The sequence below is a fragment of the Perissodus microlepis genome, chromosome 7, assembly GCF_051167445.1.
Source record: "Perissodus microlepis isolate ML-2025 ecotype Zambia chromosome 7, ASM5116744v1, whole genome shotgun sequence".
NCBI lineage: Eukaryota > Metazoa > Chordata > Actinopteri > Cichliformes > Cichlidae > Perissodus > Perissodus microlepis.
Window position 1 is genome coordinate 12703508 of NC_140467.1, and position 24418 is coordinate 12727925.

The 24418-nt window shown below is 40.3% G+C and overlaps 2 protein-coding genes across 3 annotated transcripts; both read left to right on the forward strand.

Moving 5' to 3' along the window:
* Positions 1 to 5057: 5057 nt before the first annotated feature.
* Positions 5058 to 16505, forward strand: sema7a (semaphorin 7A (JohnMiltonHagen blood group)). Of its 2 annotated transcripts, none has more exons than XM_084933493.1 (14): positions 5058 to 6395; positions 6538 to 6677; positions 7267 to 7308; positions 7407 to 7502; positions 7788 to 7890; positions 8023 to 8133; positions 8374 to 8516; positions 9859 to 10037; positions 10321 to 10429; positions 10946 to 11129; positions 11321 to 11433; positions 11772 to 11917; positions 12109 to 12167; positions 12292 to 16505. In XM_084933493.1, exons 1-14 carry the CDS (start codon positions 6275 to 6277, stop codon positions 12693 to 12695), a joined length of 1950 nt encoding a protein of 649 aa, XP_084789619.1. In that variant the 5' UTR covers positions 5058 to 6274; the 3' UTR covers positions 12696 to 16505. The 2 variants fall into 2 exon arrangements, with proteins under 2 accessions (XP_084789619.1, XP_084789620.1); XM_084933494.1 differs by having other exon boundaries at positions 5069 to 5706; positions 6323 to 6677.
* A 3343-nt stretch (positions 16506 to 19848) lies between these two features.
* Positions 19849 to 24073, forward strand: islr2 (immunoglobulin superfamily containing leucine-rich repeat 2). The gene is made up of 2 exons (XM_084933495.1): positions 19849 to 20122; positions 20714 to 24073. The coding sequence occupies exon 2, from the start codon at positions 20723 to 20725 to the stop codon at positions 22856 to 22858; it is 2136 nt and encodes a 711-aa protein (XP_084789621.1). The 5' UTR covers positions 19849 to 20122; positions 20714 to 20722; the 3' UTR covers positions 22859 to 24073.
* Positions 24074 to 24418: the final 345 nt, after the last annotated feature.

Genomic DNA, 24418 nt, shown 5'->3' on the forward strand with positions numbered 1-24418 from the left:
TCGCACTGCAGGCTTACTTGTTGTTCCTAGAGTATTTGAAAGCAGAATGGGAATCAGAGCTTTCAGTTTTCAGGCCCCTCTTCTGTGGAATCAGCCTTCCGTTTGGATTCATGAGACAGTCACTATCTCTACTTTTAAGATTAGGCTTAAAACCTTCCTTTTTGCTAAAGCATATGGTTAGGGCTGGATGAGGTGACCCTGAATCCTCCTTTAGTTATGCTGCAATGGGCATAGGCTGCTGGGGGACTCCCATGATGCATTGAGTTTTTCCTTTTCCGTCACCTTTCTCACTCACTATGTGTTAACAGACCTCTCTGCATTGAATCATACTTGTTATTAACCTCTGTCTCTCTTCCACAGCATGTCTTTATCCTGTCTTCCTTCTCTCACCCCAACCGATCGCAGCAGATGGCCCCGCCCCTCCCTGAGCCTGGTTCTGCCGGAGGTTTCTTCCTGTTAAAAGGGAGTTTTTCCTTCCCACTGTCGCCAAAGTGCTTGCTCATAGAGGGTCATATGATTGTTGGTTTTTTCTCTGTATGTATTATTGTAGGGTCTACCTTACAATATAAAGTGCATTGAGGCAACTGTTGTTGTGATTTGGCACTGTATAAATAAAATTGAATTGAACTGAATTGATATGACTATCCAGATACTTAGCCAGTGCTGAGTATGATGGTGGAGGACAAAGAACCATACATGTTTGCAGACTCTGGCCTGCCTGTCAAGAAGTCTAGAACCCAGTTTTGCATTGATTTTCTCAACCCAGACAATAACATTTATTGGCTAGTGTCTGTGAAATTATGATATGCTACTGTTAAAACCCCAACTCTTTGATCTTTGGGCTGGAGGAAGAACAACACTCGGTGTTTAATGCTCAATCAACAATCACTTTATCAATACAATTCTAATATAAAAATCTCGAAGTGTCTGACCGTTTCTCACATTCTTATCGCTTCAGCCCCCCTCCAAACTAAGCATTCACATTCTTCCTCTCTCTCAGTGAGCCTAAGTTACAACCTTGGCTTCCTGTGCAGTATGTTTTGTTCTTTCTAATCAGACAAATAAGGCCATGATTCTCTGCCAACAGTACTTGTAAATGAGTTAGAGCAGGGTTGATAACAGCTGATAGTGCATCAGAAAAAACTCTTCGTGTACTCATACTGTTGTGGATCCACAGTAATGTCAACCGAATCCTTAATGTGGGATAAAATCAGCCATTCTTGGTAATGCCTTTCACAGCTGAGTCTTTAAGCACAGGGGAAATAATGGACCCCTTACAAACAGACAGGCAACACAGCTTGGGAAAGACAGATGTCAACGTCATAGTGAGTTCCCCAACACACTCTCTTAGAACCAGTTCTGTGATGTTCTCTCATACAATGTGAGAATGTAATCAAACTGCTTGTCAGAGGGTAAGTTTTATGTATAGGGAGAGTGTGACTTTTAGGACACTTGAGCCTAACATTAGCTTGCGTAATGTTAGCTTAACCAGCTGTTGTTGTGGTTTAGCCGGCTGATTGTCAGCTGTCCGTAGATGGGAGGATCACATGTCTAATCTGCTGACAATAAGTAATTACAGCAATATCTGGAAAAATTAGCATATCTATGCACATTGTCTTGTGTTAGAGCCGTGATGTCAGTTCATCAGATGAATCTTGAGTTGAGAAGGAAACGGATGAGGTGGAAATCAGGGAGGAGAAAGCAGTGGTGAAGGAGAAAGATGAAGAGGAGCAGGAGAAACAGATAATAAAAAAGAAGATGACTTTACCGCATTGAAGGGCCAATGGACGGGGCTTATTGTAAAATTCCAGGAGTGTCCAACTCCAGGCCTCAAGGGTCGGTGTCCTACAGGTTTTAGATGTGTCCTTGATCCAACACAGCTGATTTAAATGGCCAAATTACCTCCTCAACATGTCTTGAAGTTCTTCAGAGGCCTGGTAATGAACTAATCATTTGATTCAGGTGTGTTTACCCAGTGTGATATCTAAAACCTGCAGGACACCGGCCTTGAGGCTTGGAGTTGGACACCCCTGCATTACATGCTGATAACATCTGCCCCACCCAATTCCAAACATGAACACTTCTAACAGAACACAGCAGAGCCACATTTAGCACAAAATGTTTTCTCAGTGCCAAATTCACACACATTTGCAGTAAATTGTGCATTCAAAATCCGAGTAAATCCATTTTCTTAATGTTTCATTTAAATACTTTAAACCAAAACTCCCCGGTCACACAATGATTCATGCCAGTTTTTATGGTCTTGTTTTTAAAAATAAAATACAAATCACTAGACCTCAGCCACCTCATAGGTAGTCATGACCATACGTCTGTTAAAAAGTATGAAAAACTATGCGGAACGTTCCAGTGTCATGTGCTGTGACGCAAAGAAGACGGCAAATATATCATTTATGAGACACAAACATACCTTACAACCTGTATTTTTTACTTTATTTTTTATGTAATACAGTGAAAAAATATGTTTGATTAAGTTAGATATGAGTAACTTATTTATATGGTATAGCAGGGTATCAGTCTAAGGGATATTGAAGTGACCTGCGTGATGATCAGTAATTAAAATCTAAGGTGCTGAACCTGTAGAGGTGCAATCATCAGAGGTTATCCAGTAGAAACAGGAGGATTGTGATGACAGTAAATCCAGTTCAGTAACATTTATTGGTTTACCATTCTTTTATTTTAATCAGGACACTCCTCCTTGAGTGTATGCAGGTCTCTATGGGCTGTGTGTGGTTCCTCTTAAAGAAATATTATTAAATAAATATTATAAATGTAAGAGATTATCAATAAAGAACAGGTTTGTTGCTTTGGAAGGTGTATATGTGTTTGCTTTTGATGTGTTGCACACGGGACCAACTAAAGAAATATGTGGCAGTTCCTTAATGGCTTATAGCAACAATTATGTGGATTATCCAGACTGCAATGAACAACAGGAAAAAGGTAACTACATTCGGCAAGCACGACCAGTTTATATCACACAGACTCCAGCATTTGTGGACAACCTCTACAGAGCTAAGAGGACTTCAGCTAAATATTTACATAGTCATGGATGCACACAATAAGCAGCAGTAAAACAAAAGAGAAAAATGTTCAGGGTGTAACTGAAATGTGAATATTAGTGAAATGTGGAAGGTTTTCCCAGTGCCCTCGTTGTGATCTCTGTGTGGTTTGTTCACCTGATTAAAAACTGAGCTTCGTTGCAGAAAGGGGCATAAATGTTGTTGCTTGTTAAGCTCAATGCTCTGTGTAATCTCTAACTCCTCTTTCTGTGCATATGAATATAATAAAACTATGAGTGAGTTGGTGACATTTTGAACATAGGGCTTTATTGTGAGACACCCTTCAGGGAACCACAAGTTCCCTGAAGGGTGTCTCACAATAAAGCCCTATGTTGTGAGACACCCTTCAGGGAACCACAAGTTAGATTTACAATTTCAGACAAATAAGATTATTTGGAAAATGTAAAAAAGGTTGTGTTCGTATGCAATAAAGCATCTTGTTTGTGTTCCGGTACAGAAAAAAAGCCACAAAGCTAGAACGAAAAAAAACTGCAGCTTCAAGTTGTTATGTTGGAAAAAGACACATGGTCATCTTGAAAAGCAAATATAGAAATACCACAGCTGGAAAACCTGCCTCACACTTAAACACATGATTCTTTAAACAGCTTCTAGGCCACATTAAATACAAAAATAACTATTTAGGGTACTTCCATGTTTCACTGTATATAAAAATTAATCTCTGTTTTTTACTGGGATGAACAGGCTAATCCAAAATAACCTCATGCTGCTGTGCCCTTTCTCCTGTTTCAAAGGATCTGCCAGATGTAACTTTTGTTTTTCTTGATATTTCTCTACATTGTTTCTTATTTTTACACTTTAAAAAACTCTAAAAGGATATTTTGCTTTCCCCTTTGCATTTCCAAGTTAATTGCTGGTTTTTAGTCTGTGGAATCAGTGAGAGTAAACCCACCCAGAGACTCCAAAAAGGACCACCTAATTAAAATGTATGGGGTAATTCTGCAGAGATGGTGGTAGAGGTGTAGTTTGCAAAGGCAGAAAAAACTTTTTAAAATGTACCTCTAAAAACTGAACATCAACCAATCAGTTTCGGTATAAAACCTCCTTGCTTACCACTGCACTATCTACTACCTCTGTTGGTCCCAGCAAGTATTTGATTTAACATTAAAATATAAGGAGTAGTGGAGAGTGTGTTCTCCTACTGCCTGGGTGTTTGGTATGCAGGGGCCACTACTGCTTACACGAAGCCTGCACAGAGGGTAGTCAACACCACCCAAAAAAATTATTGGCTGCCCTCTGCGACCCCTATAGGCCATTATCATTTCCACCTGTCTCAGAAAAACCAGACCCATCACAGGGTACCCCTTGCACCCTGCATACCACCTGTGTGACCCGCTGCCCTCTGGTCACCGCCTCAGGTCACTCAGATTCCACACCTCCAGACTGACTAACAGCTTTTCCCGGTGGGCCATTGTGACTGTAAACAATGTTTTGTATATATTACTTTAGTTTGTATATGTTCCTCTAGGCTGTATATCTTTTATTTTTTGCTATCTATCCTGATGTCTTTACTATTTATATTTGGGTAGTGACCGAAAGAACGAGATCGCGGATAAAAGCGCTGGAAATGGGCTTCCTCCAAAGGGTGGCTGGCCTCTCCCTTAAGCTGGGCAGACACTGTGCGATTTTTTCAGTCGCGCGATTCAGCTCCTGCTCAAACTGTACGGTTGACTCGCAGGGGTTAGAAGTTCATAGGTCACGATGCAGGGTCTCACACTATACGGCCCGATGCTCTGTGCTCACACTGTGCGTACATAAAATGAAGGTTATAACAGAAATTCTGTCGCTCGCTCTCCCTCTCTGTCTTTCACTCACTCACACAGACACACACACACCACCACCATCAACTTTGCTAAATTGCTAATGAAAAACATTGATCAGGCAGCTGTGATTGAGCAGCAATGTAAATCCAACTATTTTCACGGTTGTTGTGGTCGTGATAATTTTGTGAGGCCACATCGAAAAGGCTCGGATGAGCTTTCCAAAGTTCTACAAGTTGTGCCTCCATCGCTTGTGTCCAGATCACACGCTGCACTGCCGTGCTGCGCCGTCTTTTTCGCTGACATTTGTGTTTGCGCGTGCGCAGTGTGACAAACTGCGGTGACAGCCTCACGACCAAGCGATTGATGATCGGGAGCTGGTCGTGAGGTGTTAATCGCGTCTCGTTACCCCACGTATACTACACGATGCACGACGCACGATGAAGGCCAAAATCGGGCCGATCGCCAAAACGGTCGCACGACTCAAAAATCGGCTCAAAATGGGCCAAAAATCGCACAGTGTAAGCCCAGCATTAGAGATCGGGTAAGAACTTCGGCCATCCGGGAGGGGCTCAGACTACAGCCGCTGCTCCATCACATCAAAAGGAGCCAGTTGAGATGGTTTGAGCATCTGACGAGGGACAAGGATGACTCCTGGGCGCCTCCTTGGTGAGGTGTTCCATATTATATCTCTCGGCTGGCCTGGGAACGCATTGGTGTTCTGTTTGTGGCAATTTTTCTCCTTTCTCCATAAAAAAGAAGTTGTTAACATATCTCACATCTTGATCTCGTGAGAACGCCATTAGACCCGCGCAGCTGACTGTGCTTCAAAGCAGGGGAGCTGCTTGCAGGTAAACTACCTTAACAGCATTTACAATGCCACAGATCCTTTAATCCTCGTAGAAACTTCATTCAAACGTGATATAAATAAATAACTTTTGCTGATAGATTTTTTCCTCGACATTATTTATCTTGTAACGAGGAAGAAGGTTCATTTAAAACAATGGACCTAAAGGGTGTCCAGAATTTCGGTGTCCAGTAAGGTCGATTTACGAAAGGATTTAATAGTGAAGCAGTCGGTGTTAAAAGGATTACAGTCAGTCTGATCTTGCAGTATAAGACTATCCGAAATCCAATCGACTTTTTTTTTCGGGCTACAGGCTCAGCCCAGTGCAATAAATAACGTCATCTATACGAGGTTTTTAATATGATAGGTGACGCAAACCCCACGAATAAAGAAGAAATGTTTATATTAAATTGACACAAGAAACAATCCATATCTTTCTAAGACTTGTGTTTTATATAAGGCAGCATGCCACGCCCACGAGGCTTTTATAGTCAAGAGGATGGAGCGAGTCGAGCAGATTGATTTTGAGGGTGCAAAGGGATTGTAGTGCAGCTCAGCAGCTAAGGCGCAATATGAAGCGTTTTCTTTTCTCTTTATTTTGGCTTGTCGGGGATTTACAGCCAGCTCTTTCTGCTGGTTTGAAGGATACACCGACTCTCGGGTCCAAAAATACTCCTCGACTTCTGAGCAAAGGTAGGTTGCGTTAACATCGACGCAGTGGCAGTATTACATTACGAAAGGACAAATCCGATTCATCTTCTCATGTTTTGATGTAAGTAAGAATGCGGTAATTCCTGATTAAAGCGTGATTATGAGATGCTTTTTCACCCTGCAGATATTCTGAGCGTTGGGCTTGAATACCAAATTAATCAGAACCACAGTGTGTTGTTCTATGAGGAGGGCTCAGATGAACTGTACCTGGGAGGCAATGATTTTATATTGAAACTCAATGTGGACGACTTCCACGTCATAGAGGTGGGTTGGAGCAACATATCGTAAACTAACGATGGTCTTTATTTATGTTTTCTTATTATGTTGTTGATGGTGTTTCTTTTTTTCCCTCAATTCCTGTGGGGTTAAGCAGTAGCCATTAAAACCAACAGATGGTTGTGACAGTCCTAATAAGCGTCTGTCTGCCATGCAAGACCTTGTACTGTAGCCTCAAAGTGCTCATTAAGAGGTCCAGGTGCTGAGCTCATGGCACAGACAGAATCATTAAGAATAGAATATGTAATAAACCAGAAATGTCAGTATGACTTTTTTTTTTTATCTTAATGTTAAATTTTTAATAAGTAAATGATTCTTGACCATAAGAGAAGAAATGGGTCTTATCATTGATGTCACTAATGGATGTCGTGCTGTGGGAAGAGAAGCTGAAGGGAATCAAGAAGACATTTGAATTAAGGGAACTGGTTTTAGTCTATCCTTTTATTAATCTATCAGACAGCTATTTCTGTAGACAGTGTTGTAATTAGTTTCTTAGTGATTGTTTCAGATGCTTCTTATGTTTTTTGAAATGTTGCTAAAGTCATGGCTAATCTGTCTACAATCAATGTGTTGACAGAAATTTCATCTGAATGCAACGGGGCAAGAGGAATGCCAAGAGGTTGGTGATTACAGAATGATCTGAGATGTGCTAATAAATGCATTGTGAAAATGAAATATAGAATCGGTTTCCATAACAAAGTTCTCTCTGTGTCATAGGACCCCTGTGAAAATGTTGTCACTGTCATTGAGAAGTTTCAGAACAACCTGTTTGTCTGCGGGACGAACGGACAGAAACCAGAGTGCTGGCAACTTGTGAGTGATTCTAAAAAGTGTTAAATGTGTTAAACCGTAGACTAAAAGTGTGTGACTTTCTGCACTTCTGTGACAAGTTAATGGAAACTAAACTAGTTTCCATAAACTAGCAGCAGAGAAAAGCCAATTAAGGAGTGGAGCTCTGGTGCTTCTTGTTAAACTTTAATTGGGCGCCCTCATCTATAATTTAATGAAGGTGCTGGGTGTCTGGTGTTTTGTGGTTTCCCGTCACAGTTCTCTTGAAGTAATGTCACTGTGTTCTGTTGACTCTCTGTGACCCTGTAGCGCCCTTCAGTGAACAATCAGTCTCTTGAAATATTCTATAGTCGTGACGGGACAGGAATCTCTCCATTTATCTACACACAGAACTCCCTATCGCTCACAGTAGGTATGTTACGCGCCGCTTTTGTAGTTACCATGTTTTCAAGGTTTTAATTATCAGTGTGCAGATTAATGTAACTGATTATTCAAAAATTCAACATTTTTGCCCCTTTCAATTTGGTGTATCGGCTATTTTTAGAAGGGGATCTGTATGCAGCAGCACCTTTGGATGCTGATGGAAGTACATTGCAGTTCAGAAGACAAGCTGGCCGCAGGACTAATGTCTGGATGTATGACAGCTGGGTGTCAGGTAAATAAATACCTGCTCTTATTTTATAATAGAGGAAAACTACTGTAATTTAATACATTGGTGTCGTATAATCAGAATATGTTTGACTTAAAAGTTTGTCTTGTTCACTCCTCACCTCATTGTAGGGTAATTATGCTTTGGTTCAAGTTTGATGTGGCAGGCTTTCTGTTTTTTTTTTTTTCAGTTCGCGCTACACTGTAAACACATTTTTTTTTATTTTTTTTTATCATGTTTTCACAGAGCCCACGTTCATCTCTGCGTCATGGGTGCAGCGGAAGGACGACCCAGACAATGAGAAAATTTATGTCTTTTTCCGTGAGAAGAACTCAGACCACAACCGAGAGGCTGACCCACTGATATCTAGGGTTGCCAGAGTTTGTAAGGTATGGTGAAAAAAGCTGAGCTAACATAAATGAAACTCAACTTTGCGTACAGATAAATTCTCTAAAACATCTTCATCTCACTTTCAAGAATTAGGAACAATCAAAAGTCTTGCTGTGACTACATAAGCAAACCTTTTTCAAGCATTTTGGAAGGTGGATTGTGCCCCTTCATTCTGGGACCCTTTGTGCCCAGTCCTCGTAGGATGGACCACACCCACCTTTGAACTTGGCCTTCAGTCTAATTTGATCTACAATTGGATAAAGTTTTGCGAATGCGTTTGGCATGAGTACAAGGCTCTGCCATTGACAGAGTATGTCCAATACCAAAGTACTTGAAGCAAATTTGAAGTGGGTTTCAGTTTCAGTTCACTTGCCACACAGTTGGAAAATGTTGTAATAATGTTGTAAGCTTTAGAACAACAATATTCATAATGAATGGCAAAATGTGATCATGCCCATTAAAATAAAGGCGAGGCATTATTGGCTCAGTATGTTTGAGAGCGTGTGGTAATAGCACAGCACAGGAAAGGTTGAGTCGAGTCAGTTCAGTCTGAGGTTGAACAAATACTTTTTTTTTTCTTTTTCTTTTTTTTTTTTTTTTTTGACACATCAACAGTACAGTTGCCTAAAACGACACAGCTAAAAAACACAAAACCTGTGAGATGAGCTTAAAAACTCAGCTTCATGTCTTGCAACTTTAGTGATGAATGAAAAGAGAATAACTTGAAACAAGTCGATACTTAAATGTAATATCCACTTGATATCTTATTTTATGTTACCACCGTCTGCTGTACTGAATCTAAATTAAAGGCAGCGATTGTGAATAATTCTAATATTATTTTGTGATGGTTTTCCATGTTTCTTTTACGGTAATAATCTGCATAATTTTCCATAAAGAGGAAACAAGATACTAAAGTCTGTCAGATCAGAGGCGCTTGATGTTGATGTTAGGATTTATGTTTTTATGGAAGCAGTAGTTATGCTCACCCAGTATTTCCTCTTATATCAGGATGTTGCATTAGTCATGTTAGTTTAAAACCATCACAAGAAAATATTGATTTGCACAACAAAGCAAAAGCAAACAAACCTTTGACCCACCACCAATACCAAAAAATTGGACTTCATCTACTTTACATTGACCAGCCTGAAAAGCTTTCATTTTGCTAAAATGTTGTTTTCGGCATCCTCGCTTGACATCTGTGCGAAACGAGACTTGCCCTAAAAGTGTTCAGGTGTTCTCGTTTCACATTTCTGATACAGCTGAACGTAATGGCAGCTGTATCGAATAACCTTTAGCCGAAGCAGAATTAATGAGTTTCCTCCTGTCGGTATCATATTTCAGGTGGATGAAGGTGGATCAAAACGATTCTTCCAGAACATGTGGACATCTTTTCTCAAGGCCCGTCTTGTGTGTGGAATTCCAAAGGAGTCGCTGTATTTTAACCGTCTCCAAGATGTCTATGTGATGCATGCAGACAACTGGCAAGACACCAGGGTCTATGCCCTTTTCACGAGCAACTGGTTAGATGCTTCATTTTTAATACCTAAGCAACATGTAAACATGACAGTGACACCACAATCAAAAGCAAAACATTAAGATGGGAAGTATTGCTTTCCATTCCTTGTATCCTAGGACTGTAGCTCCAAAAACACATGATGTTAGACTGTTGATCAACTGTTTGTCCTCATTTTCAAGGGTGTTGCCCTTCTTCCACTCCCATGAGCTGTGGCAATAACAAATTCACAGATGATTTAAACCTATGATGAACGCTCTGGCAATCTTTCTTTCTTATGTTTCCTCTAGGAATTCTACAGCAGTCTGCATCTATACAATAAAAATGATTGAAAATATATTTGAGAACTCCAAATTCAAGGGCTACAACGACAACGTTCCCACGCCAAGGCCAGGAACGGTAAGAACTTTATTATGTTGCTATGTTACTTTACAGAAACAGAATTTACAGACAACTTCCTCTATTTGTTTTATTTTTACATTTCTATTTTCGTTTTGCTCACATGCAGTCTAAGCAGTTTATTCTATATCATGTGCATGAGTACGACCTGTGGTTTAAAAAAAAAAAAAAAGACATGGAAACAGCTGTGTGCATGGACTGTTTCATCACATTCATTGTTTCCATCATAGAGACTGTGGTTATTTATCTGACATCCACTGAGATTAAATGGAACAAATGAAGGCCCTTTGTATTTGCAGTTTCCCTTCATTGTGGCACAACCATAATGCAAGTTTCAAAAAGGGGCTGACACCGATCGCGGTCCTTTCTCTGTTCATGTTGCTATATTTTGTAAATAAAACCACCCCTGTAATTTACGATGTGGAAAAGTTTGTCTCTGCTTTGTTTTTGGACAATTCAGACTATTTTTTTTGCCTTTCATGCAGTATACAGACTATTTTTGCATTTATTTTTCAGTGTTCCACGAACAGCAAGTCTTTGCCACGTCACACAGTCAATATTGTGAAGGATCACTCAGAAATGGCCGACTGGGTTGACTCAGATCCTTTTTATATAAGCACCAACAACTACACCAAGATAGTCGTGGACAGAGTTCAGGCTGCAGACCAAAGATTTTATAACATTCTGCTTCTAGCTACTGGTATGTCATTGTTCAACAGCACAGGGTCCTTGGGATCTTTTTTTGCCATTAGCGCCTTCGCTGCCTTTCAATTGTGTTACATTTTAAGAATGCATTGTCTGTAATATCTGTTAGGAACAATAAGCTAAAAATACCTAGCCAGATATATCACTTGCAAAAAATAACACAATATCAAATTCCTGTTCCAACAGATTCTGGGAAGATCCATAAAGTCTTGGAGTCTGGGTCAGAACCTTTTATCATATCTGAAACGCAGCTCTCCAACTCTTCAATCATACAGTCAATGAAGCTTGACTCTAAAAAGGTAGGGTTCATTTAAAATGCCATACTAAGTGCAGAGCACTGTGCTTTGCCGTTCTGGCATCAGTGTTTCTCTCAGCTGCTGTCAGCGCCCACCTTCAGTGAAACATGATGTTGCTATTTCTTTTTGCAGAGCGTCGCATTTTATCTGTCGGGTCATTGCTTTTGTGCTTCACAGGCAGCTATTTTCAGCTGACAAACACCTCGTGTGCATTAGTTGTCTAGCGCCAGGAAAAGCCAAATCTATCAATAAGCAGGCTATAGAGTCTACAATTTCACCAAAAAGAAAATCTTTTCATCCAGGTTTAAAGTAAATTTAGATTTTTGTCTTCCTTTGCTCAGAAAACATTAATTGTGGGGTCTGCTGAGAGAATAACTGCAGTGAACCTTCAGAGTTGTCAGGAGTACAGCAAGTCTTGCGAAGAATGTGTTCTGGCCCGGGATCCATACTGTGCCTGGACTAACGATGGATGCACCTCAACTGTCCCGTAAGTGCGAGCAGCAGTCTTACCAAGACCCTCTGGCACATTTTATTATTATGTTTTGCACAATACCTGAAACAGCTGTAGAAATGAATCCTTTGCATATTCTTTATCAGAATTGAATTGACAGATAATCAAAGAGGAAAAAATCTTGCAGAAACATCACTCACTGAAACGTGTTTTATTCGTCTTTGCAGCGGGAGCATTCAGAATATCGTGGATGGGAAAACAAACGTATGCAATTTAACAGCTAAAGGTAGCTAATGATGAGACATTTATTCATCTTGCTGTAGACTCCAGGAACAAATTTAGTCTGATCTCTCTAATCGCTCTTTCCCTTTTTTTTTTTTTTTTTTCTTCCTTTCTTTCTTTTTTCCAAGAGCCAAGAAACCGGACCAAACGTGAGATACCTCCACTATCATCAGTGCATTTGAGGACAGTTCATTCAGTCCCCCAGGGTGTGCCTTTCTATCTGTCCTGTCCTATAGACTCCTACCACGCTGAGTATACATGGGAGCAAAAAGGCCAAAAGAGTCCTTGTTTGCAGATGCTTACCAACTGTCTGCACCTCATTCCTTCCATGTCACAGGAGAAGTATGGCACGTACAGATGTATTTCAGAAGAGAAAGACTACATCAAAGTGGTGGGAACATACGAGCTCATAGAGAACCAAGACCCAAAAAAGTGCTCAAAAAGCAATACACCTGACAACTGGAACGCTGCACCAGCTCTTATTCCAGAGATGACATGGATCACGCTGCTTGTAGCAATAATTTCTTTTTGAACTGACTCTCTGTTACTCACTACTTTTAATTTGCAGTGTCAAAATGTCAGGCCCTCTGTACTCATGCAGCACTAACGGAAATCCATGTCAAGCCTTTAGCGGAACCTAACACAGAAACATTTCTGCTGTGAAAAAAGTTTATTGTTTCAAAGAGGGGCTTGAACAGGAAGGGGAAAGAAAAAAGAAAGCAGTACAACCGGTCAGCAGTGCACAGCTTGAATGGTCTCCAATGGTGATTGAAAACATCGGAGCATCTTACATAAAACACTTTAGCTGAGTACCTTTCTTCCTTTTAACACAATCAAGGAAATGGAAGGCACAGAAAGTAATCAGAGGTAATTCCTCTTTACATGAATGTATATCTCAAGTCAACAACACTATTAAACTATGAGTGTAAGTGGGAAAGCTTCCAGTCAAAGGGCCACAGACAATCTTTAAATAGTAGGTCTGCTTAATTGTAAGTCTTATACAAACTGAAGGGAAGAGAGCTCTTTCCACTTTGGTCCATATAGAACCAAAAAATATAAATTATCTGTTTTGACATTGCACTGCTGACTCGATAATTTAGGAATGTGTCTCCACCTTCTTTTTCCCTAGCCGTCTCAGTGCTCAGAAAGGTATCTTAAAAATGCACAATGAAAATATTTGGCTTTGCATATTGGGAAATGGCTTCTCTCAGTATTTAAAAGCAGTTATGTCAAAAATACTCTAAAACATGCAAAAAGTTGGCCTATTTGTTATCATTTCTAACACATACTCACTGAAATTGGGTATGTGTTTTCCTGACGCTGCACAGAGTAGGGATAGTGAAGGTGGATGAGTTGGCATTGCTCATCCACAGCAGGGATAATGCATAAAAGAGGAGAAGAAGCAAGTGCAGGTAGTGTGGAGTGGATGGAAACGATTGTCGGGGTGATTTGTGACAGAAGGATAACAGCAAGAGTGAAAGGGAAGGTTTACAAGATTGCAGTGAGACCTGTTATGATGTACGGTTTGAAGACGGCGGCAGTGACAAAAAAGACAGGAGGCCGAGCTGAGGGTGGTAGAGATTTTGTTTTGTTGGGATTAGAAATGAGTCAATCAGATGGACAGCTCAGCTGAGACGGTTTGGGGAAGTGCAGAGGAGGCATATTATTATACTGGAAAGGATGTTAAAGATGGAGTACCTCCATAAGAAAAAAAAAAAAAAAAATCTTATTTTTGTACACATTTTGTGTCCCTTCAGTTTGACAGTATTATAGCACTAATAGCACCTTTTTTTCATGACCTATACTATAATACAAATAAAATAGTGCACATAATATTGTTAAAATGAATTATTGCAATCACCTTGTAGAGAAAACCTCTAAAGAACACAGAGTTGGCCTCAGTAGCCTGAGATGGAGTCAGATTCCTTACCTGAATTATTGCTTTAGTCCCTTGATAAAGAGTGTTATAGCGCAATAATGTAGCTAATAAACCACTTAAAACTTTATTTACACCAGAATGTAGTAAGCTGTGCCTTGTGTTGCTTTAATTCTATGAATTTAACATAATGTCTCTTTATAGCTTGTGTCATCATGTTGCCTTACACACATGTATTTTGGTACGGTATTAAATTATTTAATCCTGAATGTTAAAAAAAAATGTTTTTTTTTTTTTATATGAAAAGTATTATTTATTTCATTATTCACAAAATATTTAAAGAGATAAGAAAACTTGCTAATGTCTTGTAATGATTTCTTCATCATAAAAAGAGTGTGACAATTTACTGTTCACAAGGAGTCATCCTATTAGGTAAGATATTATTATTTAATCTTGGCAGGCTGTGTTTTAATCAGTCAGAGTACTCAGTAAATAACTTTCAGCATGACAAGAGGGCAGATGACAAAGCAAGGATCTTGAGCTTAAGCTGTCTTTTACCTAGATCTAGTCTCAGCGTTCTTAATGACTGCACAGAGTACATCCTGCTTATGTAAAGAGATTTTTTGGGGCCGGGGGGGGGGCACTACAGTGTGTGTGCATAGACAAAAACAAATGGGAATTTGGGTGGAGTCCGATGCGGTTGTAAGATTTTCTTTCAGATTAACTAATTGAAGTCCAGAAACTCCATGGAAACCTTGTGTTGTTTATGCTTCTCTCATCCTGTCTCCAAATATGAGATAACACAGCATCCATTATCCATTACGGTGTAATACTTGACTCTGAACTTGGCTCTCACAGTGGTGGTCTCAGTCTTTTGGCCACACTCTGCTGACCAAACCCTGTTGTTGCAGTTTCATTCTAGGAAAACACGCTCTTTCAGCCACTGACACACTATGTTGTTGTGGGCTCTGATTTACAGCCATGTGATTTTAGCTGTTTTGATCTGCAGTGTCTACACAAATATTTAACACTGTAGAAGGAGATGGTACTTTCCGCTGTTTATGGTTCATATGTTGTTCTGTCTGTCTTAGACTACTGTAATTATAATGAATCTTACTAAATCTGTGGCTTAAGACAGAATTTACATAATCCCTGATCTAACAACTAGGTTTGTCCTTTGGTAAACCATCTGCATGCACTCATGTTTTGTTTATGTCTGGGTTCTTTTCTGAGTCACTCCTCATCAAATGTGTCAAGTGGTGTTATAGAGGACTTACAGCTAAGCATCACTGATAGGCTTTACTTTAGGACTATGTTAAGAAACACTTACGGTATCACAGAACTAAGCTGGTGCTGCATTGGTGTCTGAGGTCACAGATATGGTGACTGACAAACATGTTTTTGGTTTCTGTTCTGTTCTGATAAGAGTAAATCTTCATTCAGGACCCCAAGTTTTCCTGTCCTTCTTCTCACAGGAAGACTTCAGGAAGGAAATTATTGGAAAACAAACACAAATTCCGATTAAGGAAATTCTTAGAACTGAAAGCAAATGTTAGAAATGTAGCTTTTCACATGTGCGTCATGTTGTTTAAAGTTTCTAAGCACACACGATAGTTTGCGTGACATGAATTTACAACGCCTGTCTGTAACTGCGATCCGTTGCCAGCAGAGGTCGCTGTTATCCAACAGACCCGACATCGGTTCACGCTTCAACGCCTACCCTGAACTGAACACAAATCCATGGCTAACCTGACCCTACAAGCCAAGGCTTAGAATAATACTCGCATGCCCATTTCACCCTGAAAATGATTATCTCAGTTAGAGTGTAGTGTATGGGAATTTCAAGGTCCCCGGGGAGTCGACATTACTCAGAATAGCGTGAATTCCTTGGGTAACAAATGAAATGCGACATGCATCTGGTGTGATAGGCCTTGGAGGGTGATTCAGTGCAATCCTCCAAGGTATGCATGTGCACTAAAAGTATCAGAAAGGTATGGTTTGTGATTTTGTCACTTCTGAGTTGTTTGCACTTGCTGTAGTAGGTGCTGGTGTGTTACATGAAAATTAAAACGTTCTCTTCTGTGAGTCACGACAGATGATTCCGTGATAACTTGGATGTGGCGGTTTCCCTTTGAAGTAGAAAACAAAACAACCTAAAAAAAAAAAAGAGCATAAAAAAATAAACAACAAAGTACCAGATGAGCCATTGCTTGATTTTATTTGTACAGTACTTCCTCAGGAATCCTAAACCTGTAGCTGCTTGAGCTGTGGGGTACTTGAATGTTTTGGTAATTACTCGACATGTGTGTTTATGTATAAGAGAAGGCATATTCATGCTGTGAGTGATTCGAATTGTTCTTTGTTTTTCTTTTGAAATTCCAGTCAAGTGCAGATTATTATCCATTTATGTTTTAAGTGTTTGTACTTTTATTGAATTTAATTTAAAATAAATTACCTTTCAATTTATTTATTTATTTATTTGTTTTTTGTTCTCCGGGGTTTGTTTGTATTTTTGTTTTGTTTTTTAAATATATTATCCTAGTGATTTTAAACCCTAGTCCTTCTGTCATCTTCATGGCATTGGTGGTAGCCAGTATGCTCACTGGGGGTAGTAAGGTTTATGGTGACACCTGGCAACATCTGTGTGTCCTCCTGTTTCCTAACTTAATCCCTAGTAGGACAAGTAGATGGGTTTATTTATTTATTTACATATTCTGTATAATTTAAAAAGTTGTTTGTAGCTGTGCTTGTACTGGACATTTTCCACTGCTGTGTTTAATTAAATCTTAAAATAAATCACTTAAAATGATCACTCCACTCCAGGGCCACATTAGGATTTGTGACACTGAGTTAAATCACATTGTTTCCAAAAGCTTTTTGTTTGAGAACTCTCAACACAGCGTTGTGAAGTTTCTAAATAAACATACTCTGGACGACGTTTGAAAATGATCTGAAAGGCTGTACAAATTTACAGTGTGCACACGTTTGGGAATACTTTTGGGATGTACTCCATTAGGTGTGAAACAATATGTGGTGTGAAGAGAGGGAGCAGAAGCAGGTTCAGAGCAAAGAGCTGGTGAGATTTTAACAGTTAAAGTAAATGTTTAAAGCATTTAAAAAGACATCTGGAAAATAAAGAAGATAGAAATCTAGATGGTTTACCGCAGGGACTTGAATCACGAATACAGCAGGAAATTGTACGGCAGCCGAGCAGGCAGCCAAGAAGGAGGAAAAGGAAGAGAGAGAGAGTTAGTTTCGTATCAGAATCTATTTTACTTTCTGACACAAAACAAAACCTAAAATTAAAAAAAAAAGTAAATTGATACCCAAAAGACAAGTTATATTGAGACTTGACAATTAAACAAATCGTGACAGGGTCGAGGGAAGAATATAAATCTCCAGGTGATTACCTGGATAGGAAAATGAACACTACCCAGACCTGTTTTTTAAAAAGAGGTTTTGGGGAATTTAAACTCTTTGTGGTGATTAGCACTTCTGCCTCATAGCAGTACAGGCTGAGCTTTTCCTGTGAAGTTTGTGCGGGTTGTCTTTCGCCCATTGTTGCTTCCTTTCACAATCCAAAGACATGCATAGTTGGACTAATTGATGATTCTAAATTGCCCGTACATGTGTTGAGGGGGTACTCTGCCTCCTTAGATAAGCTCCAGTTTGCAAATATTTGGACAATGATACAGTTTCTGTAATTTTGCTTTTGTTCACCATGGCAGTGGAATTTAAATCAAACAAGCAAGATGTGATTGAAGTGCAGACGTTCATTACATGAACTGTTTAGGAATCCTAACCATTTCTGTACACAGACCTCCTTACCATTGTTATTTCATATTCATATTCTTCTTATTGCTAAATAAATGTTTAGTATGTCTTTGCAATCTGTGCATTAGACCAGAGGTGTCAAAATCATTTTACATGGCAGGCCACATACAGACAAGTGAAACTCCCCTTTCTGTCAGTGTAAAGAAGTTAGATGTTTAACGGTTTTTCTATATGATGACGAAAAAGCCTCTGTGATAAAGAAAGACATCTGTCAGAAAGACACTTCCAACTTAAATTGTAAGAAATAAAGTTGCAGATAAAGTTCTGGAAGCTCATTTACCAAAACTGTCGTTGTAAAACAACAACAACAACAGAATTTACACAGGTTTTATTAGAGACACGGCTAAGACTTTGGCCAACATAATAATTTGTGAAAGTTGAATTTTTCCGGTATATAGAAAAGGGGAAGTAGGGGAAGTACATAAAACTTATCTCTAAGCACACACACACACAGCTGTAAGGTACGAGCTATGGAGGAAGTGCGATTTTATCGTAGTGGAAGCAAGACACCGAGGGTAAGACAAATTCATGACAGTGAATTTTAAGTGAATTTTAGTCGGAAAGTGACGAAACCTGTCGTTTAAGCTGTTTGGTGGCTGTTGGAATACTTTAGGCTGAAAAGCTGACAGTCTGACGTTTCTGTGGATACCACACATTTCTATAGTCGTATAAGAAATCTGGCGATACATCCTGTTAAACTATGTTTTCCTTTTCGCCTCGGGTACCGGGGTCGTTAGGGTTCAACAGGGCAATTGTTTATTGTTTAATTACGTTCTGTAGTATGAATGGCCAAAAGTGAGGTTTTTATAATTATGAAAAGCTGTAAAACATATGAAAATACAGTTAATACTCCGGAAATTTCTGCGTGCACTTGTTTGTGGTGATTAAACAAGATAAGAATTATTAATGGTTTCAAGCGCACATTCAGGCCTGTGAGACTCATTAGACACTCTGACACTGAGCCATGGCTCTGTGCTTATGCACACGTTTCTGCATCTCTGTTACTGAAAGACACTTTCTATATGTATAATTTATTTTATGTAAAATTCACTACTAAACTGTAACTTTAAGGACAAGGAAGCGATTTCTTTTATTCAGTGTTATCATAAAAGCTTTATTTTTATGGATTTGCTATTACTAGGGAAAACAAACATGAGGTTTAAGGCCTGGATTACTTTGAAACCTTTGAAACCTGAAAATAAAAAGGGGCATTGCTTTATTTACGTCTGACACCTTTGAAGTCCACCAGAAGATGGCGGCATCTGAGCAGGAAACCCTTCTCCTTAAACGCAACCACCAATTTGCAAGACTCAAACGCTTATGATGATTATATAATGCAATGTTTATTTACACAGCGATAGGCTGAAAGTCACTGGTGCACAGAAGCCTTTTAAATAAGACACGAGACTAGCTGCCAAACAAAATAAAATGTGCACGAATTTGGCTTTTTTGTTTACGAAAATTAAAAGTAATTCATTTGAGATTTACCCGAAATTTGTTGCGTTAAATCAGATATATTTATTAAAAACAAAAAATTAAAGCAGGTTTCACGATGCGGTGCAGCTGCAGTCTAACACCATCAAATGATCCGGGTATCCTGTGGCTCTATGCAGAGCCTGTCCATACACTGGACTCCTCAGAGTTCACCTTCTCTCCAGCCTTATTTGTTATTGTTATTAAAGATAATATTAGATAATATAAGTGCCTTTGCAGTTTTTTCCTAATCACACGAACACTTTAAATATTTCACTTCGTGTGCAAACTGTTACTTTTGTGTTTACCTGTGTCCTTTAGTTAAAGACAAAGGGTTGAAGGTGAAGCGAATGAGGTCAAAGATGGGCTTAGGTCGGAGTAATAAATTAAACATCGGATCCTAAATTATGGATTTTCTTGGAGGGCGGAGGACCCCTCCAAGAGCAGCTTCTGTATCTTTAATAGACACGGAGAGGGGCTGGGAGAGGCTGCGCGTTCACGTTCATTTTCTCGCGCCGCAGCGGCGGGGACGCGCAGAGGCTCCCACACTCGCCGGAGAGGAAGAAAAAAGCGCCGTCGGACCGCAACAGCGACTCACCGGGAGAAAAATGATCCCTCCACCGTCCTTCATCTGCGCTCAGGTCTGCACAAAGCATGTGAAAGGATCCGAAACCTCCGAGGACTCGACTTTTCTCAAACATTAAACTTGTTTCAAGTGGACTGTAAACTCCGAGGGTGATTTATAAGACACGGGAATTGAAGTTAACATTGGACAGGTAAGATGACTGAAAAATAAGCTAATGCGGGAGTTACTGCATGAAATTAGAGAGAGACGGAGCAGCATCCGGATCAAAACTTTAAAACAAATACAAAAATGTCTAGAAATTAACCCGCGGATTAATTCGGTGTCTGTGTCACAAAGGCGTTTGTGCACGAATGCAAAAGCTTTAATAATCCGCAAATTGATCGGGAAAATTCTGATTTGAGCATTAAGTGCTTTTGGGAGTGAAACCTTCTCGAATAACTAAAAGAAAAACCATTAACGAGAGCCCGTTTCATCACCACGGACAGCGCCAGTTTACCCGGACCTGCCTGTGCAGACGCGCTCAGAGGAGGGCATCTGAAATCAAATATGACACACAACTTATGTGCATATGTGCGCTTGTTCGGCAAACATTGTTGTTCTGTGTAGCGAAGAAAGCAAAAGGAAACTGTTTTTAAGGCATTCAGAGAAACACATTTTAATCTATATGAGATAAAAAAGCATCCGCAGTACATTTCCGTCGGTGTGATTGCTCTAATGGATAATGGTTAATGCTCTTATAAATGTCTGATCGTAGCTAATGTCTGCTAATTGATGCTTGCAGGTGCAGAAAATGGCAAGAAGGTTCTTACAGCTCCTTGCCTTGTGGACTGTTATGACTGGCATTGTGCAGACCTGTCCAGAGCAGTGCAGCTGCCAGGATAAATTTTCCCATCAGTTTGCTGACTGTGCTTACAAAGACCTGCTGGAGGTCCCTGTTGGTCTCCCTTCCAATGTTACCACCGTGAGCCTTTCTGCCAATAAAATCCAAATCCTGAAAAGCAAAAGCTTTGTTAATATCACTCAGGCCACCTCTCTGTGGCTCGCCCACAATGAAATAGTCACCATAGAAAGAGGCACCTTGGCCCCTTTGGTTCAGCTACGCAACTTTGACATCAGCCACAACAAAATTGTGAACTTTCCATGGGAAGATCTGCGCGGTCTCACAGCCCTGCAGCTTCTCAAAATGAACAACAATGAAATGGTGAACCTCCCAAAGGATGCCTTTTCCACGCTCAAAGACCTGAGGTCGCTTCGAATTAACAACAACAGGTTTACCACCATTGTCGAGGGGACTTTCAGCGCCCTCACCGCTATGTCTCACCTGCAGATCTTTAGCAATCCCTTCAGTTGCTCCTGCCGCCTGCAGTGGCTGAGGGACTGGATCACGACAACTAAAATTTCTGTCCCCGAGCCAAATTCAATTGTGTGCGAGGCCCCTGAACATCTGAAGGGTACGATGGTTTCAAGCGTTCCTAAACTGGACTGTGAGCCCCCTGCTGTCACTATAACATATCAGCCAAACATAGAAAACACAGATCTGTATGAAGGTATTATGGTGATCTTAAATTGTGAGACAAAAGGAAGCCCCAAGCCACAGATCACCTGGGAGGTGACTGCAGGAAATCAAAATTATCTTTTCCCCTTGCCCTCCACTGGAGAAATAAACGATGTGCCAATTAATGATAAAACAACCAGCAATCGATTTCTTGTTTTTAGAAATGGAACTCTCATCATCCCCCGTGTGAGTAAAAAGGAAGATGGGAATTACAGCTGCTTTGCGGTGAACGAGTTGGGTAAAGCAGAGAGCAGCGTTAAAGTGGCTCTGGCAGGCACCCAAAAGGAAGCCAGCAACACAGTCATCGATTCAACAGTGGACAAGAGCCGTCCGTCTGGTAAAAAGCCTGCAGACCCCAAGCCCTCCAAAAATAATGTGGTCAACTGGACAAAGCTTGATGAGAAGACAAAGGAAAGTCCCGAAACGTCAAAAGACAAACATGATGAAACAGAGCAGACCGGTGTTGTTCCTAAGACACACACATTCACAGGCAAGTGCGGTGTTAGAGAAAGCAGTGAATACATCTCCAACCATGCCTTCAACATGAGCCTGGAAGACCTGAAGCAGTACACCTTTGACTTTGGTGTTATTGCATTAGAAGTGTCAGAGACGGAGGCCAAAGTGCAGCTGAATCCACTGCAGCTTGCCAAAAGCAAATCTAATCTTCATCTAAGTCAAACTGAAAACCAGGAAACAGTGAATAAGGAACCTTTGGGTCTGTACCAGTCCTCATCTAGCAAGACCACTCTGGACATGCTCTACCTCTGTGTAAATACAGGAAACGGACACTCCATGGTTCAGTGGTCCAATATAGAGGAGGGAATTAATTCCTACCGCTTCCATAATTTACAGCCTGGCACCAATTACACACTTTGTCTCACCTATGGGGGGAAGGACTGCCAAGTCCAAGTAGTCTTCACAACTAGAAAGAAGATCCCCTCCCTGCTCATAATTGTGGTTGTCAGCATTTTCCTATTGGGTCTGGCCACTGTCCCCTTGCTGGGAGCCACCTGCTGTCATTTGCTATACAAATATCAAGGAAAAACCTACAAGCTGATCATGAAAGCTCAGAATCCAGATCAGATGGAGAAGCAAATGACAAAAGATTTTGATCACAGGCCATCTTTCGTGGAGTCAGAGAAAACCAGCGAGTTAGGCGAGGGGGAGGGGGAGGTTGACGGAGAGGAACGAGAAGGAGAGGAAGAGGCTGAGGGGAGCGTGGTGACCGAGTCCATCCCCGGATCATCATCCAAGACCAACCAGGAGGAGTTTGAAGTTGGCTCGGAGTACAGTGACAGGTTACCGCTGGGAGCAGAGGCCGTCAACATCTCCGAGGAAATCAACGGCAACTACAAGCAGCCAAGCCGCTGAGCTCCGCTGACGTCTGCGAGTATATTGTAAAATATTTTGCTTTCAAGTAGCCTATATTCAAGCAGGTAACACACACATCATTACTTCACGTGAAAAAAACGATGCCGTGTGATTTTTGTCTTTAAAAAGAAGGGATCATTAACTTTTTTACCTCAATACTCCTTCAATCACCGCGATTGTGAATGAATTCATGTGACATTTGTAGTTTCCGTAAGGTTAAAACGAGTAACTCACGTTTACAAACCGAGCACAGATTTATATCTTTTATCAGACCTCAAAACCGACGGGAAAGCACCAACGTTTACCCCATCTGTGGGACGTACGCGAACGGGCATATGGGAGCAAATTTCGCGAAGGCGAGACTTGGAGAGATGCGCGTAATTCGAGGCAGCAAAAAAAAAGGAGAAAAGAATTGCACAAAATTTTACCCACCGTTTCGCTGCGTTTTAAACAAGCAAAAACCACGATTTTCTATGAAGTCATTGTAAATAAACTGACATCAGGGACAAGATTCTCTCACTGAGCCGCGTGTGTCTGTGCAAGGCTGTTAAAATCTCATAACGGCCATTTAACATCTTCTCAGGTGTCGGCACTCTGGCTCCACTCGACTTGTCCACGAAACTAGAGAAAGATTGGGATTAATGTGTTTGATGAAATGATATTTGCGCTTGGCGCTGTTGCACCTGACAGCGCGCACAGCGGCGCACTGCGCGCTGTCCTGTGCGTCCAAAAACGGGAAACTGAGCTTTCAGAGGTGACGATGTGCTTGACGGGAAATTCCAGGTTATTTACCACCAACATGTTGTTCCACGTGTAACGTAAGGCTTTAAAAATGTGCGACTTTAACCTCTTAATCGACGGGTGCTTGCTGTACTCTCGCTTTTTACGGTGAACGTGTCCATGGCATGTCACTCCTTGTGCGGTTTTCTAATAGTGTAGTCTATATAGGACTTTTAGATGTGACTGTCTACTTGTGATGTAAAGCCACGTGAATTTTCTTTCTTTTCTTTTTTTTTTTTAAATCAATTTTCCAATGAAGTCCTAACAATTGGGCGCAGTGAGCGTCTGTCGGCTTCACTGTCTTGTAATTTGATATGTAAAGTGAGATTTTTTGTGAACTATGTTGTAAAACAAAACAAAAAAACGTGACCTTTTAAGATTTTTTGATATAATTTTATGTAAGTGGAATTAATAAAACATGTGAAACTATACAAATTGGTGGATATTTCTGGATTTAACTATCATTCCGATTTTTTAAAACAACAACAAAAGCAAGCAAACAAACAAAGAATCCCCATATCATTTCGAATAATTATGTTCTAAATGATTATTTCGATTACGAAAAATAATCATTTTTTCTTTAAAAATGTAAGATATTCTCCTTCCTTTTTTGGAAAGGGATAATTATGGCATGGCTTTTTTTCTTTTCTTTAAAAAAGAGGGGATTAAAAACAGAGAAGCCTGAACACTGCTGCGTTTTGGAGCTCCGATCAGTCACAAAGCCTCCCTTTGTCTATATTTTTCGTTTATGGTTCAGTTCAGGTCTCTTCTTTCGGCAGA

What these genes read in the sequence shown, in the direction of transcription:
- islr2 (XM_084933495.1), top strand. Translation starts at nt 20,723, where the DNA reads ATGGCAAGAAGGTTCTTACAGCTCCTTGCCTTGTGGACTGTTATGACT.
- sema7a (XM_084933493.1), top strand. Translation starts at nt 6,275, where the DNA reads ATGAAGCGTTTTCTTTTCTCTTTATTTTGGCTTGTCGGGGATTTACAG. An exon ending in GGGTTGCCAGAGTTTGTAAG is followed by an intron (nt 8,517 to 9,858) that starts GTATGGTGAAAA and finishes ATCATATTTCAG; the next exon opens with GTGGATGAAGGTGGATCAAA. An exon ending in GCCCTTTTCACGAGCAACTG is followed by an intron (nt 10,038 to 10,320) that starts GTTAGATGCTTC and finishes TGTTTCCTCTAG; the next exon opens with GAATTCTACAGCAGTCTGCA.